Consider the following 17931-nt stretch of genomic DNA (forward strand, 5'->3'; position numbering starts at 1 on the left):
GAAGAATGTTGAAGAATGACTCTCCCTGCACCCTGACCAGCCATAGCCCCTTCTGTCCTTTAGCCTCTGTCTTCATTTCCAAATTTCCGTGCAGTCAATGACAGCAGCTTCATTGCTTCATTTCTGCAATGTCTGCCATCCATATTTTTTTGCGAGGGGTGGTACCAGAGATTGAACCCAGGGACACTTAACCACTGAGCCACTTCCCCAGAGCTATTTAGTCTTTTATTTAGAGACAGAGTCTCATTGAGTTGTTGAGGGCCTTGCTATTGCTGAAGCTGGCTTACAACTCATGATTCTCCTGCCTCAGCCTCCTGAGCCTCTGGGATTAGAGTCATGCGACACTGCACCCAGCCATGTTTTTAAAAATTAAAGTGAAACTCATAGTACAAAAACTAACATTTTTAAATGAAAAAAATCAGAGACCTATAACATATTCATAATGTTTTGCAGTCTCTATTTACTTCCAAAACATTTTCATCAGCCCCCCAGAAGAAACCTTGACACATCAAGTGGGTTGTTCTCTGCACCCTTCTTCCCTTAGGGCCTAGCAGCCATCAGTTTGCATTCTGTCCATACGGATTTGCCTGTTTGGACATTTCATAGAAATGGAATTATATGCTGGGTATGGTGGTGCACATCTTAATCTTAGCAGCTGGGAAGGCTGAGACAGGAGGATCGTGAGTTCAAAGCCAGCCTCAGAAACTTAGTGAGGCCCTCAGCAGCTCAGTGAGATCCTGTGTCTAAATAAAATACAAAATAGGGCTGGGGGTGTGGCTCAGTGGTTGAGTGCCCCTGAGTTCAATCCTCAGTACCCCACCCCCTGAAAAGAAATGGAATTATACAGTATGTGGCCATCTGTATCTGTCTTCGTATTGCATGCTGCTTTCAAAGTTCACTTATGTGGTAGCATGTATTGGTATTTCATTCCAATTCTTACCTGAATAATATTCCATTCTATGGATGTAAAACAATTTGTTTATACCTTTATTTTTTATGGATATTTAGGTTGTCTCTACTCTTTGGCTACTGTGAATTACTAGCTGAATATTCACAAATATATATCTATTTGAGTACCTGATTTAACTCCTTTGAGATCTATATACCTGGGAATGCAATTGCTGGATCATCAATTCTATGTTTAATTTTTAAATTTCCAAGTGGTTTTCCATAGCACTGTACCATTTTACATCATAAAAGCAATACGCAAGGGTTCTAATTTTTCCATTTCCTTTTGGGGGGGCGCAGGGGTGAAGTACCAGGGTTTGAACTCAGGGACACTCAACCACTGAGCCCCACCCCCAGCCCTATTTTGTATTTTATTTAGAGACAGGGTCTCACTGAGTTGTTTAGTGCCTTGCTAAGTTGCTGAGGCTGGCTTTGAACTCACGATCCTCCTGCCTCAGCCTCCTGAGTTGCTGAAATTACAGGCGTGTGTCACCACACCCAACTTTCTAATCTTTATTATTTTCTTTCTTCTCCTAATTCTGGGCTTACTTTGCTCTTCTGTTTCTTCCTTCTTAAGCTACATACACATTTTGCTAATTGTTTTGAGGTTGTTTTTCTTTATCTTACACAGTCATTTGCAACTATCAATTTCTTGTGAGCCCTGCTTTCCCTGAATCTTGTAAATTTTCTTATTTCTGTTTTGTTTTCATCCATCTCAAGTACTTTCCTGTGTCCCTTGTGATTTCTTCTTTGGCCTGTGGGTTGTTTGAACACATGTTAATGTCCACGCATCTGTGAACTTGGCCAATTTGCCTCTGTTGATTCCCTTGTGTTCAGAAAGCATGCTTTGTGTTACCTTCTTATTAAATGTCTTGAGCCCTCTTGGGTGGCCTAACGTGTGACCTGTTTTGGAAAATGTTCCCACGTTGGAGAGCAATGTGCAATATGGTAGGTGGGTGAGCAAAGATGCCACCACACTTATTGAAATTGGTCGGTGCTCTCAGAGTGGCCATAAGATTTTCTGAGATGCCACAGTTCCAAAAATGTTGATTCTGCCCGTTGTTACCAGCTTGATGGTTGCTTCAGTGGAGAGACTAATTTTTGGAACTTCTTACTTACTCTGCCATGTCTCTGACCTCACGCCTCTGTTAGACTGCTTTTCAAAATCTATGTTTATCTATTAGATTTATTTTGCCCTTTTATTTATTTCCTTTCCTACCTGGATACAATGGTGTCTTTTTAGCTAACTTTTGATTATTGCATTTTTAGGTGGTTTCTAACATCTTGTGATCTATTATAAGAGCATCGTGCTGTTCAAAAGTAGGGACGCGAACTCCGATTATTTCCTCAGAATGTTTTTTCAGAAGCCAGGGAAGGCCGCAGAGCTCTGCGAAGTCCTTGTGTGAACTAGAGTGCTGTCCAGGTCGCACGTGAAAGGGGGCTCTTCCCTCCCCTTGGGGCTCACAATCGAGGGACTGAACCCCGAGTCACTGAGCTTTTCATTGCTGTGACTCAACTACCTGACGGAAACAACTTAGAGGAGGAAGGGTTCATCTTGGCCCAAGGTGCCAGTCTGTAGTCCGATGGCACTATTAGTTTGGGCCTGAGGCAGGACCCCATGGTGAAAGGTACAGGGGAAGAAATTCTCAAGGCAGCCAGAGGCAGAAAGCGTTGGACAGGAAGGGATCAGGGACAAGATATGGTCCCCAAGTCCAGTGATCTTCTTTCTCCAACTGTGCCCCACCTGCCTGCACTTCTGTCACCTCCCATTTGACCCTGTGGCTCTCATGGGTTAGGCCACTAAAGAGGTCAGGCCCACATGATCTATTCACTTCCCAGAAGCCACACCGATGAGCATTATTGTGTGGGGGACCAAGCCGTCACACATGGGTCTTCAGAAGACACTTCATATCCAAACTGTAACAAACCTCTATGTATATAATTCTACTAGGAGGCGACAATAATTACAAGTGTCACATAATAGTTGATCAGTAAATAGACTGATGCATTATGATGAATGGTCCAATCATTATACTGTCATCATAATCACGGGCAAATGAAGCTACTGATCGGTGCAGAGCTAGCAGCTAAGTGCTTTGGGTGTCGGCCCCTCTGGCCTCCTATGATGGAAATGCTTTTCTCGGGCACATGTTTGGGGCAGTGGGGAAAGGGAAGACTTCTGAATGTTGTGTCCGTTTTCCTCCCCAGTGCAGTGTCACCTGTGGACAGGGTTACCAGCTGCGGGCAGTGAAGTGCATCATTGGGACCTACGGGTCAGCGGTAGACGACAGTGACTGTAACGCAGCCACCAGACCAACGGACACCCAGGTGAGTCCCCCTTGTCCACCTCAGTGACCAGCGTTGGGCATTGAGACGCCACAACATCCCAGGGGTTCAGACAGAATCAGAACCTTCTCCTCCTCTGTGGGACAGCAGTCAGGCCGCCACTTGGTTAAATCACCTGGATTTACTTATATGTTGTGTTTAGAGTCTGATATTTTGTTTCATTGCTTTTGTCCTTTTCTGGTTATTTGATATATATATCTGATTTTATTTTTATTTATTTTTGGTACCAGGGATTGAACCCAGGGACACTCAACCAGTGAGCCCCCACACCCAGCCCCATTTATATCTTATTTATAGACAGTTGCTTTGGGCCTCACTGAGTTGCTGAGGCTGGCTTTGAACTAGCAATCCTCCTGCCTCAGCCTCTCGAGCCACTGGGATGACAGGAATGCGCCACCACACCTGACTCTGACTTTATTCTAATCAGGTGGCAAATATTGGTTGACTTCCTTTTACCTGAACTTAGATTTAATTTTTAATGATTTCTTCAAAGAATTCAGTAACTAATGTCATGATTTCAGGCAGTGTGTGCTGAAGCTAGCTTGGACCCGCTCACCAGAGCCTGGGTCAATGTCACAGGAACTAGGTGAGCTGGAGATTAAATATAGCCATTATTTTAACATGAGAAATACAAATCTTTATTTAAGTAGAAGGTATTAAAGATGAATCTGATAAATACCTAAACTTATCGCTTCCTGATTACTTTAGTAGTCACTCTTGTCTATGCCCTCGGGCCGTTTGCCTCTGGTACCTGTGTGGGGGAAGCCCACTGTGCTGCTCAGCACCTTCCCGACTCTGGATTGACTGACGTCTCTTTTTAGATGAGCAAGTGGATCTATAATAGGACTTTAAAAATCATTTAGTAGACCCTGCCCTGAAGCCAGACATCTGAAAAGGGATTCCCATGGTATCACATTCTGCACTGACGAAATCCAGCCAGGACCATCAGGAGACACACAGGAATCTGATCTGGGTTTGCTCAGCTCAAGGCAGAAACAGAAAGAGTCACACAGGAAGGGACCAGGGACGAGATGTAGTCCCCAAGGCCAAGGGTTAAGGGAACTCTTTCTTTTGTCATTGTTCCTTTTAGATATCCAGGGCAGTAGAGTGTATTTGCACATATCTCATACACAGGGAGTCTAACTCCCCATTCTTGTGGTTGGACATGATGTGGGGTTTCCCTGGTCGTGTGTTCACATAGGAACACAGGAAAGTTCTGTCCCATTCACTCCACTGTCTTTCCTGTTCCCATCTCCATTCGGTCCCTTTCATCCCCCCCGTGTCTCAGCCAGTGACCTCTGCTCTCCTCCCCACATTGTGAGTCAGCCTCTGCACATCCGAGGGGACACTCAGCCTTTGGTTTGGACACTGACTCACTTCACTCAGCCCCACCCGTTACTGCAGATGCCCTCAGTGCCCCCTCTGTGTGGCCGGTCAGGACTGCTTGCCCGTGTGTTCTCATCCGCTCTCTAAATGTGTGATGACTTGAAGTAAACAGGTTTTCTCCCCTTTTGCATCTAGGACTGTGAATTCCCATCCTGCCACCCCTCCCCAGTGGTCCCAGAAACAAGGAGAAGCGCACACAATGTTCCAAGAACCCAGTGGCGATTTGGATCTTGGACTCCAGTAAGAAATAGATGGGGGGAGCAGGGAGGGCAGAGAGGACAGGTGTTCTCTGGTGGACGACGGGGGGTGGCCAGTGCCTGTAAGACCCTCCCTCAGTCCCCTGCTGCACTGTTTCCCTCCCACCCAGTGCTCAGCCACCTGTGGCAAAGGGACCCGGATGAGGTATGTCAGCTGCCGGGACGAGGACGGCTTGGTGGCTGAGGACAGCGCATGTGCTGCCCTGCCCAAACCGGTGGCCAAGGAGGAGTGCTCCGTGACCCCCTGTGGGAGGTGGAAAGCCCTGGACTGGAGCCCTGTAAGCCCTGACTTCTGAGGAATTGGGAACCGGTGGGGGATGGGCAGGGGTGGGGGATGGGCACAGGGGAGAGGGTGGGGGATGGGCAGAGGGGGGAAGGGCCCGGGTCCCAGTGTCAGTGGTGAGATTTTAGAATGGGGCTGAATTTGTGATGGAGTTATTCCACCCACAGTACAGCTGGTCAGGGGTACAAAAGATGCACATTTTTAAAAAGATGTAGATTGATTATCATGGGCTTGCAGACCTTCCTGCTGGGCTGGCTGGAAACCCCAGTCTTCCTGGAGACATGTCAGCGTGTAGTGGGTCCGCAGGGTGCAGGATGGGTGGGGGGAGAGTGCAAGACACCCTCTTTCTTTGAGTCTGGGGGCCTCCTGTGTACTGTGGTCCCTCAAAGTCAAGTGGGTCTAGTTCCCTGCCAAGAGTGGGAAGTGAGTATCCTCCCCCAGTGCCCTGTGCACACCAACCACCATCTGTGGGGTTTTTTTACTTTTTCTTTGTTCCTTTTAGATATACATGACAGTAGAGTGTATTTGGACACATCACACATACATGGAGTCTAACTTCCCAGTCTTGTGGTTGTGCATGATGTGGGGTTTCCCTGGTCGTGTGTTTATATATGGACATGGGAAATTTCTGTCCCATTCATTCCACTGTCTTTCCCATTCCCATCCCCTTCCCTTCTCCCCATTCCTCCCTCTCCAATCCAGTAAACTTCCACTCCTCCTTCCCCGCCCCATGGTGAGTTCAGCATCCACACATCAGAGGGGACATTTAGCTTTTGGTTTGGGGGGATTGGCTTATTTCACTTAGCATGATAGTCTCCAGCCCCATCCATTTACCTGCAAATGCTATAATTTCATTCTTCTTTATGGCTGAGTAAATTCCATTGTGCATATGTACATTTCTGTGGGTTTTTATAAAAGTAGATGAACCTTTGTCTACAGGAAACTATTGCTTTCTGCCCTGAAAAAGTCATGGAGTCCAGGAAAAAGCTTAGCATAGGTGAAAAGGAAACATAAGGAATGAAGGTTATAGTAGTAAATATCAAAATATGAACATAAAATTGGAGGAGTCAAATAGAACTCTCTAAAATCCCAAACATTATGATTTACCAGTTGTATCATCCTAGGCAATTTCAATTCTCATTTTTCTTCTGCTCTCAAAAACAAAAAGAGCACCTACTTTGCAAAATGGCTGTGAGGGTTATTTGAGATTATAGATGGTAAATGCTTTACAGAAAGTAGGTCCTCAATAAACAGTGTCCATCCTTCAGTCCAGGCATCTGTCTGTCAGATCCTGGTGTTTATTCATCAGCTATTTGTGAAAGAGCAGCGAACCAAGAATAACAGAGTCCCTGCCTTATGCAAGAATATCCCAGTGGAGAAACCTGTCAGCGAACAAATAAAGCAATGTCTGCTACAGCAGCAGGTCCTGATGAGAGCTAGACATAGTCGAGTAGCGCCTAGAGAGAGCCGTGAGCAGGACCTGAGTGAGGACAGTCAGCCGCCCGGGTTCTGTTTGGTGCAGCAGGATGCACAGCGGGGTGAGGCCCCCGAGCCGGTAGCTTGGAGTGTGCACAAGCACCCTAGAGGCCAGGGTGGCTAGGGCGTAGTGAGGGTGACTGAGAGGCGCTCATCAGGTACCCAGTGGTGTCCCCAGAAAGAGCCTACTAGGTCAGCAGAAGGACATTGGTTATTATTGTGAGTGACCTGGGAAGTCACTGGAGGGACCCATGATGTGACTTTTGTCCTAAAGGGTCATGTTGTGGGACCTACAGACAGCAGACTCAGGCGGAGAGCATCAGGTCCTGAGCCTGGTTGAAAGGCCATCGCAATACCCCAGGGAAGGCCAGATCTCCAAGTCAGGCCACCGTCGCTGTGGCCATCGTGACAAGTGGCTGGATCAGGGACATACCTCGAACACTGAGTTATGGGACAGGAGGAAGAGAGGAGTCAAGGTCCATTCCAAGCCTCTGGGGCCTGAGCATCCGGGAAAGTAGTAGCCGTGTGCAGAAATGAACATGCGAGGCCTCCACCGCGCCCCCCAGTGACCACCCCTTTTTCTTTCTGAACATCCGACATAGTGCTCTGTGACGTGTGGGCAAGGTAGGGCAACCCGGCAGGTGGTATGTGTCAACTACAGTGACCACGGGATTGACCAGAGCGAGTGCGACCCCGACTACATCCCAGAGACCGAACAGGACTGCGCCATGTCCCCGTGCCCTCAGCGGACCCCGGACAAGGGCCTCCCTCAGCACCCCTTCCAGAACGAGGACTACCGGCCCCGCAGCCCCAACCCCAGCCGCACACACGTGCTGGGGGGAAACCAGTGGAGGACGGGCCCCTGGGGAGCCGTGAGTATCACAGAAGACACCCCTCACACACTGGCTTCTCTCCCTGAGGTCGAGTTTGGGGAAGGAAAGTTCTAGAAATGCCTCTGCACCTGTCTGCTCTTCCTTAGGGACTGGTGTGTGATTTAACGGGCTCTGGGTGAAGGCAATGTATAGTTAGATGTGTAGTTAGAGCCACTCAGTATGGTCCCCGAAAAGATGCTCTGGGAGGACTCACTCCTCAAAGGGGCAGGGAATGCATGGAGGAGCGGGTGTCACTGCTGGGTGACAGAAGCAGGTGGCCTCTTGGGCAGTATTGTGAAAACCAGAATGAGTCAGGCATCTCAGACCTGGAGGGAAAGAGCAGAGAGACTATTCTAAAAGGGAGTCCTTTTTTTTTGTTGTTGTTCCTTTAGATGTGCATGACAGTAGAGTGCATTTTGAGCTATCACACATACATGGAGTCTAACTTCTCATTCTTGTATTTGGACATGATGTGGAGTTTCATGGATCATGTGTTCATATATGAACACAGGAAAGTTCTGCCCATTCATTCCACTGTCTTTCCTAGTCCCATCCCCCCCTTTATTCTCCTTTGTCTAATGCAGTGAACTTCTTCTATTCTCCACCGTTATTGTGTGTTAGCATCTGCACATCAGAGAGAACATTTGTCCTTTGGTTTTTTGGGACTGGTTTATTTCACTTAGCATGATGGCCTCCAGTTCCATTCATTTACTGGTAAACACCAAAATTCCATTCTTCTTTAAGACTGAGTAATATTCCATGGTGTATATATACCACATTTTCTTTATCCACTCATCTGTTGAAGGGCATCTAGGTTGGTCCCATAGCTCAGCTATTGTGAATTGAGCCGCTATGAACATGGAAAGGGAGTTCTTAAAGAAAGTGGCTTTTCTTTCTGCCATTTTCCAGATGAATACTGTCTATAGTGGCATAGTTGCTGTTTCACTGGTATTAGATTAAAGAGGAAATACTCCTGTTAGATAACCTAAGTGCTGCTTGGGGTAGGGGAGCATCTTATTCCCTAAAAGTTAGCAGTGCGGGTAGACTGCAGATGTCTCCATTTGACCAAAAACTTGCACTTTCAGATTTGAGGGGGCTGAAGAGGTCCTCTCACCTGTGAGCCTCAGTGTCCTCAATTGTAAAGTGAGGGTACCATTAATTCCTGCTCTCTTTGGTAGTATGAATTAAAATGAAATGATCTGGGGGCAGTGGTGCACACCTGGAATCCCAGCAGCTCAGGCAGGAGGATCCCAAGTTCAAAGCCAGCCTCAGCAAAAGTGAGGCCCTAAGCAACTCAGTGAGACCCTGTCTCTAAATAAAATACGAAATAGCTCAGTGGCTGAGTGCTCCGGGGTTCAATCTTCAGTACCCCCCCCCCCAAAAAAGATTGCAAATGCCATGTGCAACTTGATAACTTGTAAAAATGACATAGCTCCCAGGGCCAGATGGTTATTTTGGAGGCAAACCCATTTTATAACTGAAGGGGCAGAGTAAAGGATGCAGGCAATCACTCTGGGTTAAAAGGGTAAGGAAATCAGGGAACACAAAACATTCCAGGTGCGGCTTCGCGAGAGAGCTGAGCAGCTTGTGTGGGAAATGGGGGGGGGGAATGCCAACCTCAGCCATCAGCGTGTTAGACTGAAGTGCCCAAAGACAGGCTCCTCAAGACGAATTCAACTAGGTTCATTGGGGAAGTAAAAAAATTAAATGAACAAAACATATCTATCTTGTTCCCATGAAACCATTGAAGTCAAGGGGGCGGAGGGAACGTCAGCCTGCTAGGGAGTCCTGTCTCAATGACACTCCAGGCTGCCTCCTGCAGTAACTGAGTGAGGTCCTGGGGAAGCCTCATTTCAACAAGTGGCAATTCATTAAGCCAGTAATTTGACCTCTGTGTTGAAAGGGACGTCCAACGTTGGTTCCAAATAAACTCTCCAAATTTTGAAAAGAATCTCCAAAGGGGCTGGAGAGAGAGCTCAGTTGGCAGAGCGCTTGCCTGGCATGCACAAGGCCCTGGGTTCACTCCCCAACAGTGCCACAAAAAGAAGAATCTCCAAATAAACTATGATGTCCATTGACCCTCCCCTCCCCCACCCACTTCACCCCACCTTGCAGAGAAATTAAGGGCGACAATAAATGGGACTAATTTAGAAGTCTCATGAACTTGGGAGGCTGAGGCAGGAGGATCTCGAGTTCAAAGCCAGCCTCAGCAATTTAGCGAGGCCCTAAGCAACTCAGTGAGACCCTGTCTCTAAATAAAATATAAAAAAGGGCTGGGGATGGGGCTCAGTGGTTGAATGACCCTGAGTTCAATCCCAGTTACAAAAAAAAAAAAAAAAACCCAGCTGCTTTGTCCTGGTTGCAGATGCTCAGGAACAGTTTCTGTCACATTGTCTGAGTTGCAGCCAGTTGCTGCTTGTCTCTCCAGCGGAGATGGTGCTGAGGGTTAACTTGTCACCCCGTGTGTTAGTGTTCCAGTACCTGTGCTGGAGGGGCCCAGCGGCGTGTCGTGGTATGTCAGGATGAAAATGGATACACTGCAAACGACTGTGTGGAGAGAATCAAACCCGACGAGCAGAGGGCCTGCGAATCCGGTCCTTGTCCCCAGTGGGCTTACGGCAACTGGGGAGAGGTGAGGACAAACCACCAGTCCCTGTTCCTCTGAAGGAATCCTATCATCGTTTGTATTATAAGGAACAAGAACCAGCTTGAATAGAAACTTCTGGGTTTGGGATACATTAGGAAACCTGGCTTCGTGCTGTTCTTATTTAAACAATTTGCTTATAACCAATAAGAGACAGCTTGAATACATACAGAAGGCAGATTAGGAGAAAATGTTGATAAATGCTGGTTTAAGTTATTTATTAACTAATCTTTGATGATTTTTTTTTTAAAAAAATGGATGCTTTTAGCTGGGTATGGTGGTGCCTGCCTATAATCCCAGCAGCATGGGAGGCTGAGGCAAGAGGATCATGAGTTCAAAGCCAGCCTCAGCAATGGCAAAGCCCTAAGCAACTCAGTGAGACCCTGTCTCTAAATAAAATAAAAAATAGAGCTGGGGAAGTGGCTCAGTGGTTGAGTTCCCCTGAGTTCAATCCCTGGTACCCCCCCAAAATAATAATTGACAACATTAATGTTAAAAATCTTCATGATCCTTCATGGTACTGTTATGAAAGGGAGCTTGAGTCCCTGTTGCACTTAATGGTGGAGTTGAGAAGCTTCTGGTTTTGCGTTTAACCAAGAATACAGCCCTCTCCTGCTAAATCCACAGGAAGAGCACGTACTTAAAGCTCATCGAGCCGTTCTGTCTGGACTGTAAAATTTATGAAATGAAAAATGTCAGTTAGCACCTGGGAGACCCTGGTGCCAAGAGGAGGAATGAGAAACCAGCTTGCGGGCCCCTTGATGCGTGCTCTGGCTGAGGGCAGTGGCACCCACCTCCCCTGTTCCATTCGCGCCACCTGGTAGTGGCAGGCAGAGCAGGGGCTTTGGCTGACTGTCATCGACAGTTACCTCATCCTGGAGAGCTTCCCCGAAGGGAAGGGAGGGGGAGGGAGGCTCGGAGCCTGGTGGATTGTGGGTTTCCCAGAACTCCTTGCAAAACCCCTGTCCTCTGGGACCCGCGATTAAGCTTCTGTAATTGGACCCACACCAGCCAAGGGCAGGCATTTTTGGGATGTGAGCTGTCAGCACAGAGCGATCCTTCCAGATTCTAGGGAGATCTGGCCTCACACAGCAGGGGAACTGACTGTCAGGGTCCCTGGATGTGAGCACAGCAGTACTGTCCAAGAAATTCGACTTGTTCCTGCCTCAGAAGTTTGAGTCCCGCCAGGAGTCTGAGCCAACATCTCCCACCCCATTGCTTATTCATCCCAGGGGCAAGTCATCCTTGTCCTAAGATTGAGAGAGAGAGAGAGAGAGAGAGAGAGAAATACATTAGCATCATAAAGATCTAAAGAGATTAGAGTCAGAAAATCATCAGAGGTTGGTGACAGCTTAGAAATTGCCAGAAAATAGCTGGGCGCGGTGCTGCACGCCTGTAATCCCAGCAACCCGGGAGGCTGAGGCAGGAGGATGGTGAGTTCAGAGCCAGACTCAGCAATTTAGTGAGACTCTGTCTCAAAATAAAAAATAAAAAGGGCTGGGGGTGTAGCTCAGTGGTCAAGGGACCTTGAGTTCAATCCCCGGTACCTAAAAATAAAAAGAAGTTGCCAGAAGGTGGAGTCTGACTAAGGAAGTAGCTCAGTGGTAGAGCACTTGCCTAGCATATGTGGGGCCCTGGGTTCCAGGCACTATTTTTAAAAAATAAAATAACATGTTTGCCAGAAAATAAAACTGGCTAGGTCATTATTTCCTTTATTTAATATTGAATAGTTTGGGGGTTTTTGTTTTTGTTATTTTTTTTTTCCTGGGTACCAAGGATTGAACTCAGGGACACTCCACCACTGAGCTCCATCCCCAGCCCTATTTTATATTTTAATTAGAGACAGGGTCTCGCTGAGTTGCTTAGGGCCTCGCTTTTACTGAGGCTGGCTTTGAACTCTCGATCCTCCTGCCTCAACCTCCTGAGCCACTGGGATTACAGATGTGCACCACTGCACCCAGCTTTATTTATGTTTTTAGATTTTGAGTTTTACCCTAGCCATTTGTTCATAAATTAACTTTGATCAAGTTAATTGACTCCTTAACCTCAGTGGCCCCAAATATTAAGCGGGGCAAATGTTATACTCTGCACCTGAGGAGATAATGGATACAAAACCCCTCTTAGGTATGGGGAAGCCCTCAGTGAGCCACCCCTACCACCCAGGGAGGAGGACTTGGGTCCACTGTAAGATAGTATTGATGTGGTGACCGCTGGCTCTAGCTGTCAGAGTCACCTTGTCCAATGCTGTCATCGAGTTTGGCTAAGACAGGTTCCTTATGGGAAAGAAAATGTGTCGCTGCCATTCAGACAAAATCACCGCAATGTCTGCTGTCCTCTCTGCAGTGCACAAAGCCATGTGGTGGAGGGAGCCGGACGCGACTGGTGGCCTGTCAGCGGTCCAACGGCGAACGCTTCCCAGATCTGAGCTGTGAAATCCTTGACAAGCCTCCAGATCGTGAGCAGTGTAACACACACGCCTGTCCCCAAGACGCCGCCTGGAGTACTGGCGCTTGGAGCTCGGTACGGCCCTAACTATTCCTGTTTGTTCCCCAAACTCTCCAATCCCAGGGTGTTCTGGTGCGGTCCCTGCGACATCAGTGTCCCCTGATGAGTGTGTCCTAGAGGCCGTCCTGGGGAGTAGTGTGTCATCCTCTCCGAGTCACTGACAGTAGCATTAACATTTTTTGCGACATGGCCAGAGGTGACATCACAAGAATCCGTGTACCTCATACAGGACCTGGTGCCAAGAAGTAGCTTCCTTTTCTAGAAGAACCATGTCCCTAGATAGTGACAGCTCATTAGCAGACACTCTCTCCTTTCTAAGCTACCGTAGCGTTGACGCTGGGGGACCATTTCTGCTTATTGAGGCTTCTGCAGTTTTTTTTTTTTCTTCAATGACTAATAGTTTGCTTCCCTGTCATTCGGGGTACAACTCAAACACAGTTGTCACAAAAAGCCTGGGCCCACCAAATAGACTGAAGTCATTATGAAAAGATGAATGACCCCCAGTGGAATCAGTGACCTGGGGCCTTTCAAGGTGTCTGGAATGTTCTTCTGCCCAGAAGCCTGTTGGAGACTTTTTTTTTTTCGTCTGGTCTCTGCTCACTGCTCAGCCAGCAGCTGACATGGTGAGGCAGGTTTGCCACCGTAGGTGACACTCTGCAAACTTCTAGGGCAGCTCTTGGCAAACAGAAGGCTCAACTGTGTCCCATATCACCTTGGCTAGCTTGTGCCACGAGCTATGGAGCCATTGCGGCTGGTTCATAGAGCTAGGGCAAACGTTCTGGTCAATACGTTAATTGCACTGAAGTTGAACTTAGTATTGTATCAGGTCCTATCCAGAAGGCCTTTTTTGTTCACTATGACTCTGAGGAAAAGATTTAAACAACCCCTAAACCAGCTGAAAAGCACATTCATTGAATTGACATGGTTGATACCTGTGGATGCTTCTGGAAACCAAGGTTTTCAGTGTCTGAGGTTGTGTCTGCAGAAATAGCTCTGTGACCACTGTACTTTTGTTAGGTGGAAATCTAGAAGAATTGAGAAGGGTTATCTCGACTGGTACTGTATCACTGAGCTGTATTCCAGAGTTTAAGAAATGTCACCCTGAGTCACATGGACAGTTCCCTGGGAGCACGTCTGTGTCCAGTAATGGCACCCTCCCCAGGTGCATGCTCTGAAGAGCACGAGAGATGACCTCAGGGTGTTGGGAACATCCCCACATGTCCAGCTTCCCTTATCACGGATTTCATGATATTTTCCATGAAATGTTCCCGCTCGAACTTATTCCGTTTTCATCTCTACCAGGAGTAACACCAACACCAGAGTCACATTTCAAAAAGCCTCCTAGCCCTCCAAAAAGAAATACGCCACCAGACATGGTGGCCCACGCCTATAATCCTATGGCTCTGGAGGCTGGGGCAGGAGGATCATGAGCTTGAGGCCAGCCTCAGCAACTCAGCAAGGCCCTGAGCAACTTAGAAAGACCTTACTTCAAAATAAAATAAAATAACAAAAAGGGTTGGGGATGTGGCTCTGTGGTAGAGCTCCCCTGAGTTCAATCCCTGGTACCAAAAAAAAAAAAAAGAATGTCACTAATTTTCACCAAAAAAACATGAGACTCCTTGTTACATATTCCTGTAACTGGGTGAAAAAAAAAGAAAAACAGAAATTTGTATTTCCCATGCTCTAATTCCTTAGATTGTCCTGTATTTTTCTATGAAGTATTCCTTGGGAAAATGGCATCTTGCCAGGGTTCTATGCATGTGTACGTCCATGTACACACCTACGTACATAAATACACCTGTGAACATCCACACTTATGTACATATAGGTTAATTTCCACAGAATTCTCTTACTTGAATGTATTCTTAGTATGGCTTTTTTTTTTTTTTTCCTTCTCTGCACAGGATCACCACCCGCCCCCATAGATATTTTAAGAGCTTACATGCTTAAATTGTAAAATATGAACTGCTGATTATCTTAACTGAAGACATGACGTTTATTTAATATAGTTCTTCTTGGGCCTGTGTACGATTTTCTGAAATGCCAAGGAGGAGGAAAGAGGGAGAGAGAGTCAGACCCCAGTGCTCTGGCACTGCAGAACAAGTCGGTGGAGTTGTAAACTCTGTGTGCGGGCTGTGTGATGTCTAACACTCCCTTTGTACAGTGATCATTATCTGAATGTCTCTTTCAACACCTCTAATGTCTTAAGGGCAAGGCCACTTCTGCAAGGCTTTTAAGTTGTGATTTTTTTTTAAATTAAATCAAAAGTATTTTCTGGAAAAAGATACATTTGTAATATATTACTTTTCCTAACTAGATGTGTGAGAGGATAGTCTTTCAGATTCTTTTTTTTAAAAATTTTTTAAAAAAATTTTCCTCTTCTGTCTATTTCCATGGTGGTGGATGCTTTGGTATACAACATCTTAGTGATTCTGAATTAAGCATACCTCAATGAATGTGTTCATAGCCATAAAGTCACTCCTACGGTGCTTGATCATTGTCACCAACAGTGGAATTCACCATAAAAAGTACATTTGAGGCACTAATATATTGCTTTTAACAGAAGGCAACTTAGATTTATTAGAGTTTGGGAGTAGGAAAGGTGCCTGCAGGTTTTTTTCTCTTCCCAAGGACTTCCACACATAGACGCTCTCATGCCAAGAGTCAGCTACACTGAGTGAGGTGGCTTCCCCCAAGGTCAAAGGAAGCCTTCTCCAAGGTCGCAGTGGAGATAGCCTACTCCAGCGCTTGCTACTAAAGAGCAATATCTAGGTGAGAAAGCCCAAATCACTGTTATCTTTGGCTTCCAGAGTCTCCAAAATGAAGCTTCAGTGAACTTGAAGTTCAAGGGTCCACTTTAGACAGATGGTTGGCTCTGACTCACATCATTGCAGATTTAAGAATCATGATTCAGTCTTTTCTGTCCTTTTGAAAATATGTCCTTGGAAGCTGGGCATGGTGATGCCAGCCTATAATCCCAGTGACTCTGGAGGCTGAGGCAGGAGGGTTGCAAGTTCAAAGCCAACCTCAGCAACTTAGCGAGGTCCTAGGCAACCTAGTGAGACCCTGTCTCTAAATAAAAAATAAAAAGGGCTGGGGAAGCATTTCTGGGTTCAATCCCCAGAACCAAAATATTGTGTGTGTGTGTGTGTGTGTGTGTGTGTGTGTGTGTCTCCTTGGACTCTCCCTTGGCCATGTTCATTTTTGAAATAAGGTTCTCCAACCACTGTGCCTTTGAGTGTACTCCTGAAGCCAAGAGGTAGACGTCGTGTCATGAATGCACATACCCCATGATTAGAACGGCAGATTGTAAAGAAAGCTTGATGCTCTCCAGCCAAAGTAGAAATCAGCTAAAACTCAAGAGCCATCTAGAGCAAGCTCACCCATCCAGATAGCTCACGCAGCAAGTTCTGCTGGGTGGTGCTATGGCTCCAGATGGTTCTATGGAGTTTCTCTGCTTGGCCCTGTGTATCTCCCTGCCAATCAACTTGGAGATGGTGGTTCTCCTTAGGAGACATGGCTTGTTGGGATTTTTCGTGACCAACCTAAAAGTGTGTGTTCTCTGAGCCTTGCTTCAGGTGCTTTAGAATACTGCTTGTCAACCCTCATAATGAGAATTTATGAGCTCGTGAAGGATCATGCTTTGGTTTCTGCCTGGCCAACTGATGAATTGTGTCTACCTCATTTTCATGTTCAAGTTTGCAGCTTCCCGTAGGTAGGAAGAGAAAAATGTTTTGCATCAGTGTTTTATCACCTCATGACACCTGTCTCTAGAAGAAAATAAAGATTGTAAATAGCACGACCGTATTTCCTGGACAGTTTTAAGCAGCCACACCTAGTATTTTCTGAATATTTTGAGCAGTACAGATTTCTATGTTTATATAATAAAGCATATTTATTTTCCATGTTATTTAATTTTATATACCATGTTTAAAAAATCAGTGTTTATGAGCAGACTGTAAAGGCAAGTAGGCTGTGTGAATTAGAAATGAATGTATATGTTTCTTCCGGTTTTAAAAAGATACATTTTAATTTTGTAAATTCCTTCCAACCTGTACTACTACACCCTTTCCCCTCCAATCTGTGTAGCCAAGAGTCAAGCTTTATGTAATTGGATAGTTTCAAGTTGTGTATTTTTAAAGAGATACTTTCAAAAATATTTCTGAATTGGAAATGATACTTAGTTACATAAACAAAAAATATATGAGGCTTAACAATTTGTTGGGTATTTTTTCTTTTCCAATACTGTTGTCCTGATTCATTGAGTTTCCACTATGAAATATGAATGCTCCATTTGTTGAATTTGTAGATCATGATAAAACATAGCCAGAAGATTTAAAAAAAAAAATTAGTTAGGAGAAATTGTTCTGAACACATAAGAGAAGCTAGGTACAGGAAAAAGCAAACAATGTGCATAAATTTGATCGCACCTTATTCTTTGTTCATATAACTGCCAAAGGCTTTATAAAATTTGTCAATTTTGTTTCTTGTTTACCTACAATATAGTTCAGAAAGCATTTCTTATTTAAAAAAATATTATCCCAATAAACTGGGAAGTCTCAAGAGAGCCTACCTTTTGCAAAAATATATATTTATTTGTAAACCATAAAAATGAACCAAAAGGCCTATGGGTAACTAGTTCCCCTCCGGAGCCTCCATATTGCCCTATAGTTGACTATGATCCTTGACTATGAAAGGACTGAAATAAAGGAGTTCCTATGAGCGTTAGAATATTTTTCCTAAGGTACCAAAAAACATTCCAAAAGCAAATGATGGTAATACTTAAATTCTACTGAGCATTTGCTATGTGTCTTGTCCAGTGTACACATCACATCAACCAGGATACCCTGGGGAGGTGCTGTAAGGAAGTTTCTAGATTACGTGATGATCTGTGTTAGTGAGAAGACCTCATGTCAGTAGCTTGACTGTATTAATCTATTAACCCTATTTCAGTGGGGGAAAAAAAGCCCAGATTTCAGAATGAACTTTTTTTTTTGGGGGGGGAACAAGGATTGAACCCAGGTCCCTTAACCACTGAACCACATCCCCAGTCATTTGTATGTTTAATTTAGAGACCGGGTCTTCCTGAGTTGCTTAGGGTGTCATTTAGTTGCTGAGGCTGACTTTGAACAATCGATCCTCCCGCCTCAGCCTCCTGAGCTGCTAGGGTTACAGGTGTGCACCACCATGCTTGAGGCTTCTGCTGATATTCAG

General features: G+C 45.7%; 1 protein-coding gene across 1 annotated transcript in view; it reads left to right on the forward strand.

Annotated features, from left to right (window-relative positions):
• The window catches only part of Adamts9 (ADAM metallopeptidase with thrombospondin type 1 motif 9), a 154532-nt gene that overhangs the window by 74856 nt on the left and 61745 nt on the right, over positions 1-17931 (forward strand). Inside the window, exons 23-28 of the mRNA XM_077796192.1 lie at positions 3157-3276; positions 4816-4920; positions 5048-5215; positions 7299-7568; positions 10039-10200; positions 12556-12732. Of these exons, the coding sequence (XP_077652318.1) occupies positions 3157-3276; positions 4816-4920; positions 5048-5215; positions 7299-7568; positions 10039-10200; positions 12556-12732 (1002 nt within the window). The remainder of the gene's footprint in view (positions 1-3156; positions 3277-4815; positions 4921-5047; positions 5216-7298; positions 7569-10038; positions 10201-12555; positions 12733-17931) is intronic.

This window comes from Urocitellus parryii, chromosome 3 (genome assembly GCF_045843805.1).
Source record: "Urocitellus parryii isolate mUroPar1 chromosome 3, mUroPar1.hap1, whole genome shotgun sequence".
Lineage (NCBI taxonomy): Eukaryota > Metazoa > Chordata > Mammalia > Rodentia > Sciuridae > Urocitellus > Urocitellus parryii.